This window comes from Cucurbita maxima, unplaced genomic scaffold (genome assembly GCF_002738345.1).
Source record: "Cucurbita maxima cultivar Rimu unplaced genomic scaffold, Cmax_1.0 Cma_Scf00030, whole genome shotgun sequence".
Classification (NCBI taxonomy): Eukaryota; Viridiplantae; Streptophyta; class Magnoliopsida; order Cucurbitales; family Cucurbitaceae; genus Cucurbita; species Cucurbita maxima.
The window spans coordinates 670,450-687,501 of NW_019272046.1; the positions used below are offsets into that span (position 1 = coordinate 670,450).

General features: G+C 30.6%; 1 protein-coding gene and 2 long non-coding RNA genes across 8 annotated transcripts in view; 2 read left to right on the top strand and 1 right to left on the bottom strand.

Moving 5' to 3' along the window:
- Positions 1–1,921: 1,921 nt before the first annotated feature.
- LOC111466019 (ultraviolet-B receptor UVR8) lies at positions 1,922–9,561 on the bottom strand. 4 transcript variants are annotated; one of them, XM_023110564.1, is made up of 15 exons: positions 9,017–9,559; positions 8,727–8,803; positions 8,145–8,220; positions 7,178–7,237; positions 6,164–6,265; positions 5,960–6,053; positions 5,704–5,746; positions 5,584–5,629; positions 5,439–5,485; positions 5,236–5,338; positions 4,753–4,804; positions 4,587–4,653; positions 4,279–4,315; positions 3,457–3,536; positions 1,988–2,370 (listed from the first exon to the last, which is right to left on the bottom strand). In XM_023110564.1, exons 1-15 carry the CDS (start codon positions 9,261–9,263, stop codon positions 2,251–2,253), a joined length of 1,251 nt encoding a protein of 416 aa, XP_022966332.1. In that variant the 5' UTR covers positions 9,264–9,559; the 3' UTR covers positions 1,988–2,250. The 4 variants fall into 4 exon arrangements, with proteins under 4 accessions (XP_022966333.1, XP_022966332.1, XP_022966331.1 ...); XM_023110563.1 differs by having other exon boundaries at positions 4,753–4,807; positions 9,017–9,558; XM_023110565.1 differs by lacking the exon at positions 6,164–6,265 and having other exon boundaries at positions 1,922–2,370; positions 4,753–4,807; positions 5,960–6,104.
- A 679-nt stretch (positions 9,562–10,240) lies between these two features.
- On the top strand, positions 10,241–12,100 carry LOC111466149. 3 transcript variants are annotated; one of them, XR_002714327.1, is made up of 5 exons: positions 10,282–10,311; positions 10,392–10,582; positions 11,425–11,572; positions 11,667–11,819; positions 11,921–12,100. It is a non-coding gene; the product is annotated as an uncharacterized LOC111466149 (long non-coding RNA). The 3 variants fall into 3 exon arrangements; XR_002714328.1 differs by having other exon boundaries at positions 10,241–10,582; positions 11,425–11,577; XR_002714326.1 differs by having other exon boundaries at positions 10,241–10,582.
- A 2,642-nt stretch (positions 12,101–14,742) lies between these two features.
- Positions 14,743–17,052, top strand: part of LOC111466158 — a 4,391-nt gene continuing 2,081 nt past the window's right edge. Inside the window, exon 1 of the long non-coding RNA XR_002714337.1 lies at positions 14,743–14,876. This is a non-coding gene — a long non-coding RNA (uncharacterized LOC111466158). The remainder of the gene's footprint in view (positions 14,877–17,052) is intronic.

Consider the following 17,052-nt stretch of genomic DNA (forward strand, 5'->3'; position numbering starts at 1 on the left):
TTAATATAATATCACAAAATTAATGAATAATAATGTTTCACTAAAAAATACTCTGACAATAATGCATTTTAAATTAAAAAAATTTAATTGATCAAAGGTACGAGGGAAATATAAGATTGAATATATATTTTTTATTCCTTTGGAAATAAATTCAACATTTTTTCTTTATTAACAGAAGAATTTTAACGATTTATTTATCCTTTTACAAATTTAAAATTCCAAATATACCCCTAATATAATTTTAACAGAACATCATGTAGGATGTCTACAAAATTTTAAACATTTTTTAAATTTATGGATATATTAGAAATAAATTTATAAATTAATAACTTAGTGTACGTTTTTTTTATTATAAAGACCAAATAAACATAAATTAAACATTTTCATATTAAATCTGTAATTTAAATTTCTTTCTAAAATCTCAATATATTTTAAAATTGTTTTAATAATACCTTCAACTTCATTTTTAAAATGTTTTTTTACTTTAAAAAATATATACAACAATAACACCCTTAAACTTTTTAAAAAAAAACTTCAAAAATATTATAAATTTTTTTAAAAGCTTAAAAAACATCAACTTTTTATAAAAAAAAAAAAAAAAAAATTACTTTTACCGTTCAAAAATACTTATGAACTTTTAAAAGTAATATAAAAAAGTTTGGAGATAATTTATGAAAGGTCAATAGAAAACTTTAGTCCGTATATTAACCGTAAGAATTTTTGTGAACACCTTATAAATGTAAATGGAGTTAATGCTACTTTTTAAATTTCATGGATATTTTTTAAACATTGTACTATCAGAAGAGTATCTTTTAACTTTTTTAACACGTTGAAGGTATTAATAAAAAAATTTGAAGTATAAAGTGTTTTTGAAATACTATTAAAAGTTCAAGGATGTTTTTGAAATGAAGTATTAAAGATTTTTATCAAGACGGGCATAAAGAGTATTTTTAGACATTTTTAAAAGTTAAAATATATATTAATGTAACAAATATTTTTTTAGATAAATTATTAAGTGTATTTTTATTTTTATGAATTTAAACTCCTTTACTTATTTTAGAACAATTTTTTTTTAGGTGTCATTTTGAATTAGGAGTTATAGACTAAATAAGAAAACGTAATCTTAATATAAAAGGTGATAAGGTCAAATGCCTATGAATAACCCTATTTACCCTTACACTTTTAGCTTTCCCTTTAGAGATAAATGAATCATAACGTTCTAAGTAATATTAAAATGTTATTTTTTAATAAATAAAAATGTCTCGAGCTATTTGAGATCGAACCTTTTAAACCCTTTTAAGTAAAAATACTACTAACCGAACCTTTTTTGACAAACCCTTTTAGGTATATTTGAATTTCAAATCAACAAGCTCAAGTTCTTTAGCTCGGTCTGTGAGTTGAGTTAATCATTTGTTAGCTTAGTCAAAAAATGACGTGACAATTAACATTATTAAGAGAGTTTAGAGAGAACGAGAAGTTTTGTATCAACACCAAACCCACTGATTACTTAGCTTACGATGTCTTTCATCAAGGATGAAGAACAATGACAAACTAAGCAACAGTGACCTGGATCAATAATATCTATTAACATATTAACAACTATATTATCTTTTCATCAAGTTATGACAAATCTTGAAGACAAAAAGTGTCTAAGACAAAGCAAGTGGAAGATGGCAGTGGTCGTGGTGGTGATGATGATTATTCTGTTTGTGGTTGTGTTCATCAGATTCTTTCTCGAGCTGCCACTTGAGCTAGAGAAAGTCATCGACCGAGCAAGGGAGCGAAAGCGGGCCATTGGTTTGGTAGCCATAGATTTCTCGAGCTTTGTCTTAGAGCTTCTCGAAAAGAGGGTGATATAGATAGGATATTGGAACTACAAAACGCTCTATTATAGAGTAATCGAAATATATGTCACAATAAGAAGAATAAAAATGAATCTTCATATCAAACTCAGAAAATAAATAGAACATAATGCTTAAATGTCAAGTAAATGAGAGAATATGTGACAAACATTATGAACTTGAGCTGCAATTGAATGTTTGAATAAATATCCTAAGATTTGGGTATCATTCTCCCATGTTTATGATTATTTCTCTGAAACCAGAAGCATGACATATACAGAGTTTACAATTTTATTTGCCTTAAGAGGAAATGATGTATTTATACATGAACAAACATAATATAATTTCGACTCGAAAATTATGAACACAGCCTCTTTACTATTGTAATGGTGTGGTCAAAGTTTGAAACTCACATGTACTCGAGTATCGCACCAGTGTGGTTGAACCCACAGGAGACTTGCACTGCCTTCACATTCTCTCCGAGGTCGATCATTGTCGGTTTCACATAGTCAACGTCGCTTCCATGTCCCTACAATTAAACCAGATCCTTTATGGGTATAAAGCATTCAAGATTGTCCTAAATGTTGTATCGGACCAAATATTGAAGGTGGCTGAAATCTTGAATTTAGAATTTGTGAGACCCCATATGATATGAACCATTTTGGTTCATATCACCATATCGATTGAGGAGGAGAACAAAACATTCTTTATAAGGGTGTGGAAACCTCTCTCCAACAGACGCGTTTTAAAAACTTTGAGGAAAAATCCAAAGAAGACAATATTTACTAGCCGTGGGTTTGGACTGTTACAAATGGTATCAGAGCTAGACACCAAGCAATATGCCAACGAGGAGGCTGAGCTCTGAAGGGAGGTGGACACAAGGCGGTGTGCCAGCAAAGACGCTGGGCCTTGAAGGGGGGTGGATTGGGGTGTCCTACATCAATTGGACAAGGGAACGAGTGCCAGCGAAGATGCTGGGCCCCGAAGGGGGGTAGATTGTGAAATCTAAGGGTGTGGATACTTCTCTCTAGTAGATGCATTTTAAAACCTTGAGGGGAAACCCGAAAGGAAAAATCCAAAGAGGACAATATCTGCTAGCGGTAGGCTTGGGTGGTGTCACAGAATTCGATATAAAAAAGCAAATAGTTCCTTTTCTTAACAAGAAAAACACCCAAATAAAGAACGAAAGGAGAGCTACACAATTCTATTCTATACCAACTGAAAAATGAAGACAAAAATAGCTATCAAATGGACATTTACACAAAGATTGAAACATATAACATGGACTCGAGGTATAAGAACGCAGTTAAAATTCTTCGCTACTAAAACTCGAGACCTCGAGTAAAGAATTTTTTGTACTTGAACTAATCAATGAGAGAAGTGATCGTTTGATCATATAAAGAATAAGTACGTTCAGGGCAGAGATCCAATGCCACTGAACCATGTGCCTGTTATTAGTATTTTCAAATGAAACCATCTCCAACGGCAATAAATTGTCGAACAAAACCGTAGATTTCAAGCATGCACATTAAATGTCGACCAACTCTAAACAAATCCAGCAGTAAATCCAATTGAGCAGAAAGATAACAAGAAAATAAATGCAAGAGAAGCATACCAGCTGACCCCCAGACGAATGGCCATCCACCGAAAACGTTCCGTGGGAACCTCCCCAGCCCCACGTGAAAATGGCACCACCTGATTCAACAACAAACTTACCAAATTTTACCTTTAATATTGCAAGAAAAATACAAAACAGTTTTCTTTGGTGACCGCTGAAATATTTTACTTGACCTTTGTTAATTGACTTCTGCCACTTCTTTCCATTTCTTTCTTCTTTATTCAGTTATTTTTACTCAAACGACCAGAACGCGTAGGAATCACAAAGGTGAAACAAAAACATTCACACTGGTTGTGGGTTAACAAATTTCTGCCTAAAACTCTACAAGCAATCTGTGACAGATTAATTTGAAACCCAGAGATTTAAGCACAAAGATTCAATTCAGTTGAAGAAGATAATAATGTTTCCTTTGGATTAAGATCCAAGACAAGGTCCGAAGTCCAATATTTCCAAGTTATAAACTTAATAACTTAAAACTAAGACCCAAGTAGTCTTTCAAAGTTTGAATTCATGTGCAGTGGACCACGAACAAAATACAAGGAGCAAGGCTCTTCAATATCCAAATTGCCAAAAAAAAAGGTGAAATAGCAGTGGAGTTCTTGTAACAATCTTTTACACAACACTAATTGGTAATATGTCTATGGTTTTTGTAAATTTGAGTCTTGTCTTGTTCCAGTCATGACTATTTCATTTTTTTAATCCTTTTTCTTCTTATAAGAACAAAAAAAGTCTGCAAAGAACACCTAATATGAAAGGATTCAAGCAATAATACACTTGAAGTTTAAACTCATATCTTCATTTTCATTTGAGAATTATTACCTGAGATTGCTGCTGTATGTTTCCATCCACAAGATACCTGTGAAACATGATTGTTAAATATATTGAACAGGATGAATATAAAGAATATCAAACAAGTCAGAATATTATCATTCATTTTCTTTCGCATTTTGTCCTTAGCACACGTGTGAAAATTTTCTCTTTATTTTGCCCTTTTCAGACAATAAAAAATATACGTAGAAAGCTTACGAGGTAGTTTTCAAACTAGATAAAATTAAAGTTGTCTCCACCAGGAAAACAAACCCTAAAATCATTCAAGTAATTCTGATGGAAGACCATAAAACTCCAACCTTGCTTACGGGAGATTTTGAAAAGGGACCTTCGACTTTTTCGGGGAGATGAAAGACACTCGTGGACCTGAATAACCAGATATCACGAACACAATATTTTAGTCGGCGAGCCTTCAAAATTAGAAAAGAGGTCCAAACTACAGAATATTATTGCAGCGAGGCATACCCATTCCCCAGACAGCCATTCTCATTCGAACCCCAACTGTACAGGTCCCCACCTTCTACAACAAGAAACAAAAAGGTCAAAGATGAGGCCATGTTAAGAATCTCAAGCAACTTTTCTGATGAATAAATAAACAACATATCTCGACTTAGAAATCATATAGTCATCCATCATTAAAACCGAGGATGAGCACCCCATTGTGAAAATTAGATCGATCTGTATGCACATGGCTGTCACATAACATGTACATACTAAGAACACCGGCTAATTCACTCTATTGTTGTCATAATGAAACCATAGAAAAATATGGCAAAGATATCAGACAAACTATATTAACTCATTTATGACAACCTTTATATATAATTGCTTACTGGCTAAGAATAATTTTAATATATAATTTGCTCAGATAAAAGAAAAAATCTGAAGTTACACATCAATGGAAAGAATGATTACAACTCTCGAAATAATAAAAAAGGATAAAGTTACTTGTTAGGACACACGTGTGATAACCACCACAGGAAACTTCTTCGCAGTCCAAAAGTGTGCTGATCATTGATGGTGTTGTTGCCTTGTTCGCCTCACCAAAGCTCTGTATCATACCATTAATAATTTAAATGCAAGAACATCAAGCAAAATGTAGCTTTACTAGACAAACATAAAATCAATTTCAACATTAAATTGGAACTTGCCAATCTGTTTGTTGCTCTCTCACCAAATATGAAAACAGCTCCATTTTCTGCAAAATTTGTTAAACATTAGCAAAACAATGTGCCAAAAGAAGCAACAATGAAACAGACATTTTCCATAAAAGAATTTAGGGAAAAAAAAAACAACCATCTACACATGCTGAGTGCAGCATCCCTGCAGCAATCCGTTTAACCTGAAAAAAAAAAAGTTTTTAAAAAAATTGGCAACCTAAAGGTGATGAATGAAAGCTCACTATGGAAAGATTACCTTAATCCCCTCAAGTTCTTTAATTAGCCTGGGCGTATATTCGCTACAAAAAAAATATACATGTCATAAGAACACAAGAAACAAAGAATGCTATGATGCATCATGAATCTAGATGAGAAATTCAAAGTCAATAAGTTTATACACCTATATGCTCAAAAAATGTTTGGTCAAATGCCAATTTATTCTTCTTTTATTTTTCTGTGGGGGAAATGAGAAAGGAAGAAGGGATCACAGATCAGTATGAATCTAACAGTACCTGGTGCTTTTTAAAAACCCCAATAATGATGACTCGTGGCCATGACCCAATCTTCCTGATCGTCCATCTCCCCAACTTAAGACTTCACCTCCATCTGGTGAAAAGAAAAATATAAACATCGAGAAAAATATAATATCACAAATTCACTGAAACGCCATGAAAACGGTAAAACTACTAAACTGAAATGTGGTAGGATATTTATACCAGTAACAGCCATCGAGTGGTCTGAACCTAAAGCAGCTCTCCTAATCACAATCCCATCTAAGCTATTTACTTTCGTAGGTAGGCATACGGATTTTGCTGACCCTGTATGACAGTACAACCGAGTTTGAGAGGGAGAAAATTAGTATTTTATCTATTCCTGTCATGAAAGACTAACTAAAAATTAGGAAAGAAAATTACTAGCGCATCGTGGTAGCATAACCATAGAGACATAAATATAGATAGCTAATAATCGTAATTAGTGATTACTAAAAAATGGAAAAAGTCCAACACCTGACAACCCTCTCAAGTTGGTAAAAGATGTTTCCATAGTTAACCTGATCGATTGATTGAACTGTCCTTTGATCAACCAATTTGTCAAATAACCCTTTCGAAAGTATTATAGTTAAGCAATGGGCATTTTAATCTATTGTCAAAAGATAAATAATACATATTACACCCGCATCAGTCATTTCCTTAATGAATTATTCATTGACCTTCTCCAAGTCAATATGCTTTGTTTTAGAAGTTACCAAGTAATTAGGTTCCTTGAGTTCTAAAATATCTCCTAGTCAACATGCTTTGTTTTCGAACTTACCAACACATAACGACAATAAACCTTCGTAATAGGGGTCTATCACTATCTTCTCTTTCAAACAAGGAAAGAAATACAAGGTCCACCTCAAGGGGGACAACCACAACAAATAAATAGAATTGCAAAACAATGATAACATAATTATCGACTGGTTATAGATGGAAAACTAATATTCATGATTATCTACTAAAAACAAATAACATTATGACTTACAAAGGGAACAACCACGTTGTACCGAATAAATTCACAACCCCACCCTAACCCATTAACGAAAAAGAAAAACTAAGAAGATTAGGCTATTTCATTCTTTCATTGCCCATTGTCTAACAACCAGTCCTACAAAAGCGTTAATTTGGATATGAGTCACTAGATTAGCAAAACTATACGATGTAAGAAAAATATTTTCAGAATCTAGTGCTTACTCTTTCCAAGACCAAGCTGCCCACTTGAATTCATCCCCCACATATACAGTTCTCCATCAGCTATAAAGAATTAAAATATAAAGTCAACAAATCAAGCTAGAGTAGAAAAGTTATTGTATAATTCCTTTTTGAGTAATACATCAGAAAGTTAATTAATAGCATTCGCAATTTCCAGAAGTATTTAAATTATATGAAGAACGAGTTGCTCTCATAAGATTATTGCCCAGAGAGATCCCAGCGATGACAGTTGATTTTTAGTGCATGCTGTATAACAATACTTTACCTAGATGCTTTTATCCGAAGGATATCAAAGAACGTTTTGAAGAACTTAATGTAACAATAATTCTTTAAATTTGGTATGACATTTGAACTTCCAAAGAAATATACAAAAGACACAATTTAAAATATATACCATAGGAATACAAAAATATCGCTTCGGTTTAGATAAATGGTGGAAAAGTTATAGTTTCAAAAGTCCTTATTGAAAAAAGACCACAGGGAGACAAAACCCACAATGTCCAAAATATTTCCAGAACATCTATCTATCAACCTCTTCCAAAATGCTTCTGTTCCTATAGAGTTGACTTTCCTCAAAATAGCCCTAGAAGAATTGAGCCATAAGATGTAACTATGCTAGTGGAACGGATGCAATATGAACTTAATGAAATGTGCAGGATATGATATTTTGTATTGTGATATAAAAAATAATCAGCCAATTACATCTAATAACCAATTGAGATTATATTAGGACCAAAACTTAATTCATTTGTGTCCTATCTTTTGAGCCCTATCCAACAAAAAGCTAACTATGACAACTCTTGCCATTCAATAAAGCAAATTCATCTGTGTCCTATCTTCAACAAGTTGCTAACTATGGTCCTTAGCAAACCATCACAAATTACTTCTGAATGAAGTTTAATAGTTCAAGGCTAGTCTTCGCTTGAATCAAGTGGAATGTAGAGCAAACCTGTAACAACACAAGAGTGATTATAACCAGCTGCGATATGAACAGCTTCTTTCTGAATTCTAACTTCAACAGGCTCCTGCACCGAGACGCCATGCTGATAAGTGATAATTAACGTGTCTTTACAAAAAGAAAAATTTTAAAAATACAAGAAAAACCCAAAAACATGAGACCACATTAAGAAAGATGGAAAGATATGTTAAAATATCATCATTAGCCCAATAATTGTATGAATTCATTGTCTATGTATTTTACGAAAATGATTTAGGTATTTTAGAAATAAAGATACCTACTTATTTTAGGAAAAGAATTAAGGTACTTTAGGAATAAATTGTTGAGCCTCTACTATAAATACCCCTCCAACCTACCAAGGTTTTCATCCCAAGAGATCAAAAACATAGAGTGTCTTGTAATCTCTTCCCGATTGGTGTTAATAAAGAGTGCGAGTATTTTTCACAAAGAGTTGTGTTCAACGAGATAAAGCTAAAACAAAAACTTAAGGATCAACCATTACTTCAGGCGCAGAATATCGATACTAAAAACTATCACACATAGATAATGGTGATCGAGTGGGAGAAAACATACTGTACAATAGCCTTGTTCCTCGAGGATTCCCAGCTGCCCAAAATTATTAAGACCAGTAGCATAGACACGTCCAGATTCTGCCAAAGTAGGGGGATAATTTGTGAGCTTTTACTCGAACACAGCTGACATCTTCACAATTTTCACCAACAAAACATAGGAGATTGCTCTCAACATCTGCGGGACTCGAAACGTAACACAATGTCCCTCAAATAGATACAGATACATAGCACTACAAATCCCATAAACAATCTCATATAGGCTGCAAATTCGAAAGAAGAGAAGTTTAAGACCTGTTAAGAACAGAGTGTGAGCACCACCACATGCAATATCCTTGAGCATTTCGCGATCAAAGGAAGAACACGCAACAGGCCTCCACTGAGAATCCAAATTTCCAAGCCCCAGCCTCCCGAAATCCCCATTTCCCCAAACCGCTGCAAATCTCTTCCCAGAATTGCTCGACAACAATCGGCTTCTTCTTCTCCTAGTTTCCGAATTGAAACCGATTATGAGCTCCGCTAAACGCCTTCTGGCAAGCATAGCTTTGCTTCAATCGAATTCTGTAAGCAATTTACTCTGAATTCAAAGATCAAACGAACTGCCCGGCGTTGACATGAACTTTTATCGATTTTGGTTGCGGATTTGGAGAATTATAGATTGAGACTCGAGGAAATAGTGGGATTTAAGAAATGGGTTTTGATCAGTGGATACGAATTGTGCTACGTTTTCCCCGCTAGAAGCAGAAGCTAGAGTTAGTTAGAGATTAGCATTGAAGAACTCAGGGAAGTTGCATACATCGCGTTAATGCCCGGACGATCAAGAAACCGCGGTGTCTGGATTTTATTTATTTTTCTTACTAAACTAATAATAATAATAATAATAATAATAAAAACTTACACTTTATCTTAAAAATAAATTAAATTAAATTTAAAATTTACAGTTAAACCTTTTAGCCATTAAAAAATACTTATGAATTTTTTAAAATAATATAAAAATATTTGTAGATAATCAATAAAATAATAGAACTTTTTTTAAAGGTAAATGGTGTTATTTAAATGAATATTTTTTAAACATTCGAGAAATATATATATATATATATTATAAAGAATGAAAGTTTTTTAAAGTTAATATTTTTAAATAATATTAAAAGTTTTAAGTTATTTTTAAAATCCATAGCGTTTGGATAAGAAAAGAGAAATAAAAATAAAATTGGTATGGAAATATGATGAAATAGAATACAAATTATTAATTAATACTTTAAATTTAAAAGAAAATATATAGTTAACTAAATCTTGTAAATAAGATAAAATATATTATTAACCATTCAAAAAATAAATAAAAAATATTAATTAATTACAGATAAATATAGATATTTAAGATATATTTTATAATTAATTATTAAAATATATTTTCCAAATATGATATAGGGTTTTGCAATTTGAATTTTGATTAAATAAAAAGAATGAAAATTAAAGAATTAAATAAAAGAAAAAAAAAACACAAATTACGTCTATAAATTAGCCATTCTTCCGGCGTTCGAATTGAAAGAAGCAGAGAAGAACGAGGAGCGTCTGCGATTTCCGCAACGGTCACATTAGCCTTCTTCTCCTCCGTTTGATCTTCCTCTTCTCCTTCTTACATAAACTGATATAGTCTAGCACTGCGCAGGGAAAGAGAAGCAGCAAGACTTAAAACTGCAATCAGAGGGCCATTGCTCGCCAAATGGCTAAGGAATCAACGGAACTTTCTGAGGAGGATGAACGCCTGGAACTCATGGAGTTCGCTCTGTCCAGCAAGGGATTACCGTCAACAAAGTCTCTTGATCACGAAACTTCACAAAATCTGGAGTTATTTAGAAGGTTCATGTTTCTATCAACTTCCTTTTTGTTTAAATTCGTTGAGTATCAAGAATGTTCTTCCCTTGCACGAAGTGACCTAGAATAACCTGTTTACCTATTCACACGTGATTACTTGTGGACTTTAATTTATGTGTTCTATTTGTTTTAATTCTTTTAGCATCGATTGAGAGAGGAAATTAATTTAGGTGTTCTATTTGTTTTAATTCTTTTAGCATCGATTGAGAGTGGAAATTAAGTTACTGTACCTTTTTTTAAATTATTTTGTTTTCTATTTTGAAGTTCACTTACTTTAGAAAATTGACATGAAGATTCTGAACGACATGAAGAAACTGTTCAGTGTAGGAAATTATCTATGATATGAATGTTGAACTGCTATGTGTATTTCTAGGCGTGGTAGTTCTTGGCCTTTGACCTTTTACTCTTGATGAGTTTCTTCAAGCTTTTCACGATCACGTAAGTTCTTGTCTTAAAATTTTCTTTATCTGTAACCTGACTTTTGACTTGTGATACTCATCATTTATTGCCCCTACAATGTTTCACTTGATGTGCTCGGTATCCGCTTTGCGTTTTACTCTTGATGTTCTTGTTATTCGTTTGGATCATCTTATATGCCTCGGTCTGGAAGTTGTGTCTAAGTGGGTGCACGACCTGAGGCTACTTGAACTATAAGTAGAAGATGGATGCATTTTTTAGGAAATGAATTATGTACGAAATCGAGGTGGTGTACAATTTTTTTTTTAATATAGAAAATAGTTCATACAAAGAATGGATGATCTTTGCATGCTTTCAGACAGGTAATGAATAACTTCTAATTCATTTCATCTGTCTGTTTATTTCCTCAGTCATGGGATACAATTCCAATATCATTCACTGTTGGCTGTGATTTGTTCATTCGGTATTTAACTAGAACATCGGCTTTAGAAAATGAGGATTTCAAGTCTGCTAAGTCTCACCTGATTGAACGTGCAGAAAAGTTCGGAGAGATGTATGGTAAGGTAGAGCTACCATGATGAACATTTGTAATGGCCGAACACCGTGTAATTTTTCAAGGTATTTTAAAGCTAAAACTGGTATTGCATTGCAGGCACGGAGAATTATTGCAATGCTCAGCCAATACTTCATTTTTTATGGTCGTTATGGAAGTTCTGAGGTAAGGTGAAGTACACGTTGTTGTTCTAGAACATAACCTCCTTTACAGGCACGGAGAATTATTGGCCATCTGCGAATAATTGAAGGGGTGAGGCTCATTGGTGGTTATTACTGCTCTTAAAGTTTATCCATGTTTCTAATTTGGTTCTTTATTCACCATCAAGTTGTGTTGTTGTCACTCTTTATCAGGCATATGCATCGGGTTTTGACATATGCAGCTGACAGCAACAATTAAATCCTTTAACATGGCCTGAGATACTTAGACAGTTGGCCTTATCAGGAGGGTTTGGTCCGAAACAGGGGAAAGGGGGGAATGCTGAACCAACATATCATCATGTTGAAAATGAGGTGAAATCCTTTTGCCCGGCTTTTAAGTTTTCATCAAGATTTTCATTCTTGCTTGTGATGAGGAAGATGATGTGAATATACAGTTGAATACTTTTGCTATTTATGACAGGGGAGATCATGTGAATTTCTTGTTCCTCAGATTTTAATTCCTATTGCTTTCGATTCTGCTTGGGCTGCTTAAATTTTGGACATCAATTTCTGGAAACTGCTCGACATTGAATTGAATTATTGGTACGTCTTTTCAATGCTTCTTCCGATTGATGCTCCCTTGTTTTATTTTGCTGATTTTTTTGGGGTATTTTTCTTCTGGTATAATGAATGAGAAAATTGTAGAAGTTCATCTATTTCGTGATATTTTTAATTTCCATCAAATTCCCTTATTTTTTTGCCATTTTTCTTAAACTAGGTACATGATTATTGTGAATTGGAATATTTTTGTTTTAACTCAAGCAATATATATACGTGGGAGTGAAGATTGAAAGACTAAATGGCATTGAAAGAGAAGTATGCATAAACAATTTCATAAAATATTAATTGGCTAGACGTGGATAATATTGTCTCATACACTTTGTTGTAAATTGATTTCATTTACAATTGCATTGAAAAATTTATCTAATTTGCTAGGTGAAACATATTTTTTTCATAATTTGTCTAAAATTGATTACTTGTGATGTTTTAGTTTGGTGATTGTTTCTTTGTATTTTAATATCTAGTGATATTTGTGGTTTCTTTTTTATATTTTGATTTTAAATGTTTGACATTGTTTGTTTAAATTTTATTTATTTGTGATGCTTTTGCTCGGAGTATTGTTTAGTATTGAATTTGAAGTGTTGTTTGCTTTTTGTTTTTTATGCTCGAGTGACTTTTACTATTGAATTCTTTAATTTGTAACGTGTGTGATTTTTTTTTAATGGTTTTTTACTTTATTTAATACCTCTTTTTTTATTATTTAATTTTATAAATTTATTATCGTTGGTAAAATATTTGAATTGTTGGAATTGTTTGTTTGTGTTTTGATTCCTTGTGATGTTTTTGCTAGATAATTGTTTGTATTTTGATTACCTGTGATGATTGTTGTTTCTTTTTGTAGGTTTTGATTTTAAATGTTTGACACTGTTTGTTTTAATTTTGATTGTTTAACATTTTTGTTTGAATTTTGATGGTTTGTTTGTATTTGATTACTTGTGATATTTTTGTTTGAGAATTGTTTGTGTTTTGATTATTTGTGATGTTTGTAGTTTTTTTTTTTTTTTTTTTTTTTTTTTTTTTTTTTTTTTTTTTTTTTTTTTTTTTTTTACATTGTTCGTTTGAATTTTGATTCTTTGATGCTTCTCTTCGGTACAATTTTATTTAGTATTGACTTTGAAGTATTGTTTACTTTTTTTTTTTCGTGCTTTTGTGACTTTTGCTATAAATTCTTTAATTTATAATTTTTGTGGAGTTTCATTGAATTATTTTGTTTGTATTTTGATTACTGAGTAACTATTTGTTTGTTTGCATTTTGATTTCTTATGATGTTTTTTTTTTTTTAATTATTACTATTTTTATATTTTGATTTTAAATATTTAATATGGTTTGTTTGAATTTTGATTGAGTATTGAAACTTTTGCTCAATAGAATTTTATTTAGTATTATTAAATTTGAAATGTTTGTTTTTTCTTTGTGTGCTCGTAACTTTTGCTATTAGTTATTTAATCTATAATTTTAGTAAAGTTTCATTGATTCAATTGTTTGTTATTATTTAATACTTTATTTTTTCTTTAAATTTATAAATTTATTGTGGTTTATTTTAATATTTATACATTAATTCTAAATCTTTGCTGTTTGTTTTTATTTTTTAATATTTTAATATTTTTTCTTTAAATTTATAAATTTATTGTTTTTATTTTAATATTTTAATATTGTGGTACCATTTATTTTAATATCTTCTGCTTGTGACTTTTGTTTATGAATTCTTTAGTTTATAAGATTACAATGGTCAAGATGTTATCTCCTCTCTCTTTTGTTTCTCAATTTCTTTTTTTGCTCTATAAATATTTTGTAAATTATTTTTGTTTGTTTAGTTATTGACAGTAATTCTTTTGATCTTTTGTTTTTTATGATGATCAAGAAAACAATCTAACATTTAGTTTTTTTGAAGGGCCTTATAAGAATAGTAGAAGAATTGTTACAGTTTTGTGTTACAGTTTTGTATAATTTTGTAAATAGGATGGTGATAGGATGTCTTTTATTGTATTGATGTTTTGTTTGCTATATATAACCTTATTTGTTCATGTCATGTTTTTAGCTCGAATTTGTTGCTCTCTTGCTTTAAAGAAGGATTTACGGAGTCACAACCGTCGCAAGAAGTTCTAATTGAGGTTGTGGTTCAAGTTCTTTGAGAATTTTCTCTCTTTAAAGATGGACCATCTATATTATCTGAGAGTGCCAATTTTACACACTATTGAAATTCGTGTAGATTATGTTTCGAAGCTTACTTAAAATCTTTTCTACATACTAGAAAATTTCTCTACTGCTACTTTTTTTAAAAAAATGGTATTCTTTAATAATTAAATAGTATAGTATGCTATAAATATCTTAGTCCTTTTAATTGATAATGTTAGTTTCTCAATACTATGTTAATATAAGTGTTCTAAATGCAGGCTATATCCACTGTATATGCACCACCACAACTCATCACTCAATATCGGTTTGGTGATATTAACATTTTTTTTTTATTGTTTTTCTATTCTATTTGAGTCAGATTCTTGAAGAGCCCAGATTTGATACTTCAACCTTGCTCAAGTAATACTTCAAGGTTTGTTTGCTCAATCGTAGTTTTCTTTGGTACATTCCTTCACTTTTTCTGTGATACATTTAAATTTTTGTCCGTATTTTTAAATGTAAATTAAATTATTAATCCTCTTTGTGGTTTATAGATAGAACAATATCTTCCCTTAAGATTCACTTCTTGTTTCTACAATACTGAAAGATGATAAGTTTATGATCTTTGTCATGCACTAATCTTTCAAAAAAAAGTAAGTTTTTTATTTAATTATTAAAATTTGATTTTTTTTTTTTTTTAGTAATGTTGGATTAATATTGTTCAATCTTCTTCTTATGTGTTTTTCCACTTATATGTGTTTGGAGATGGTAGGATGCTTTTCACTTGAAGTTAGTTCAGATATCTATTTTTTATGTTTTAGCATTTAGTTTTCACTTTGGTTTCAGGAAAATGAAAGCGAAATCTTTTAAGCTCTAACACTATTTAGTATTCAATTTCTTGTCTATTTCATGATTCATTTTTCTTTCTTTCCTTTCATAAATTTATTGTGTTTTGTTATATTTGTATTTTAATTCTAAATTTTTGTGATTGTTTGTTTGAATTTTGATTACTTGTGATACACGTGGTTGGTATTGTCTTTTCTAATATCGTTCATGTTTTCTTTTCCTTCTTTTATTTTATAAATTTATTGGAATTTGTTTTGATATTTATTTGTTTGAATCTTAATTTCTTGTGTGCTCTTACTTGGTACGTTCTCATTTAATATCGAATTTGAAGTGTTTGATTTTTTACTTTAATTTTGCTTCTTGTGAATACTATTGGTTTTATTGATACTATTTTTTTTCTTTTGCGACTTTTGTTTCTAATTTCTTTAATTTATAATCCTAATAGAGTTTTGTTTGTTGAATTGGTTGCAACTTTCCCTCATCGTTCATTTATTTTTTTTCCTTTCCGTTTATAGATTTATTGTGTTTTTTTTTTAATGTATTTTAATTTTAGATCGATATTGTTTTTTTGAATTTTGATTGTTTATGATGCTTCCTCTTAATATAGTCTGAAATGGTGTTTGTTTTTTACTCTTATGACTTTTGTTTCTGCGTTAGATACGGTGGTTTGTTTTGATATTTGTATATGGATTGTAAATCCTTGTGATTGCTTGTTTGAAGTTTGATTCTATATGATTCTTCTATTTGGTAAGATTCCGTTTAATATTAAATTTGAAGTTTTTTATTTTCTTCTTCATTTCTTCTTTCGGTTCATGTTTATTCTATTTTTCTTCTCGTGGCTTTTATTTATAACTTATTTATCTGTCATCTCTGATGGTTTGTTTTTTTGAATTTTGATTATTCATGATACTTGTGATTAAATTGTATGGTTGTGATCTACTTTTTAGATATGTTTGTTCTTTAATCTATAAGATATATTTTTTTGTTTTGTTTTGTGCATATTGTGACTTTTGGCTTTGAGTTCCTTATGTAATTTTAGTAGAATTCGAGTGGTTTTATATTTCACTACTCTCTTTCATATTGTTTTTCTTTCATTTTGATATTTATATTTTGATCCTAAATTTTTGTAATTGTTATTTTGAATTTTGTTTTCTTATAATGTTGCGTCTTGTTAAGTAATAAATTTGATATGGTTTATTGATTTTTATTTTTTTTTTATGTTTTATTTTTTTTTGTTACGAGTTTGTTTACTCTTTTATAGGTAGAGTTTTTATTATTATTTTTTTTGCTTGTGATTTTATCGTCTCATTTAGCATTGAATTTAAAGTGTTTGTTTTTCTTCTTCCTTTTTTCTTTTCGTGCATATTATTTAGTTTTTGCTTTGTCCATCATATTTGTGTGTGAGTTCTTTAATTTGTATTCTCAACCGAACTTTTTTAGTTAAATGATTATTTGTTCTCTTTCATATTCCTTTTTCGTTCTTTTAATTTATTAATTTATTGTGTCTTGTTTTGATACGTTTTTTATTTATTCTAATTTTGATACGTTTTTGCTTTGTCCGATTGGTATGGTCTCGTTTAATATTGAAGTTGAATTATTTGATTTTCTTCTTTCTCTTGTTCCTGGTGTTTTGTTTGTCCATTTTATTTCAGTCTCTCAGGATGATACGATCTCATATGTTTAGTTGTTTTTTTGCTTTTTGTGTTGTACATGTTTTTTTTTTTTTTTTTTTTTTTTTTTTTTTTTTTTTTTTTTTTTTTTTT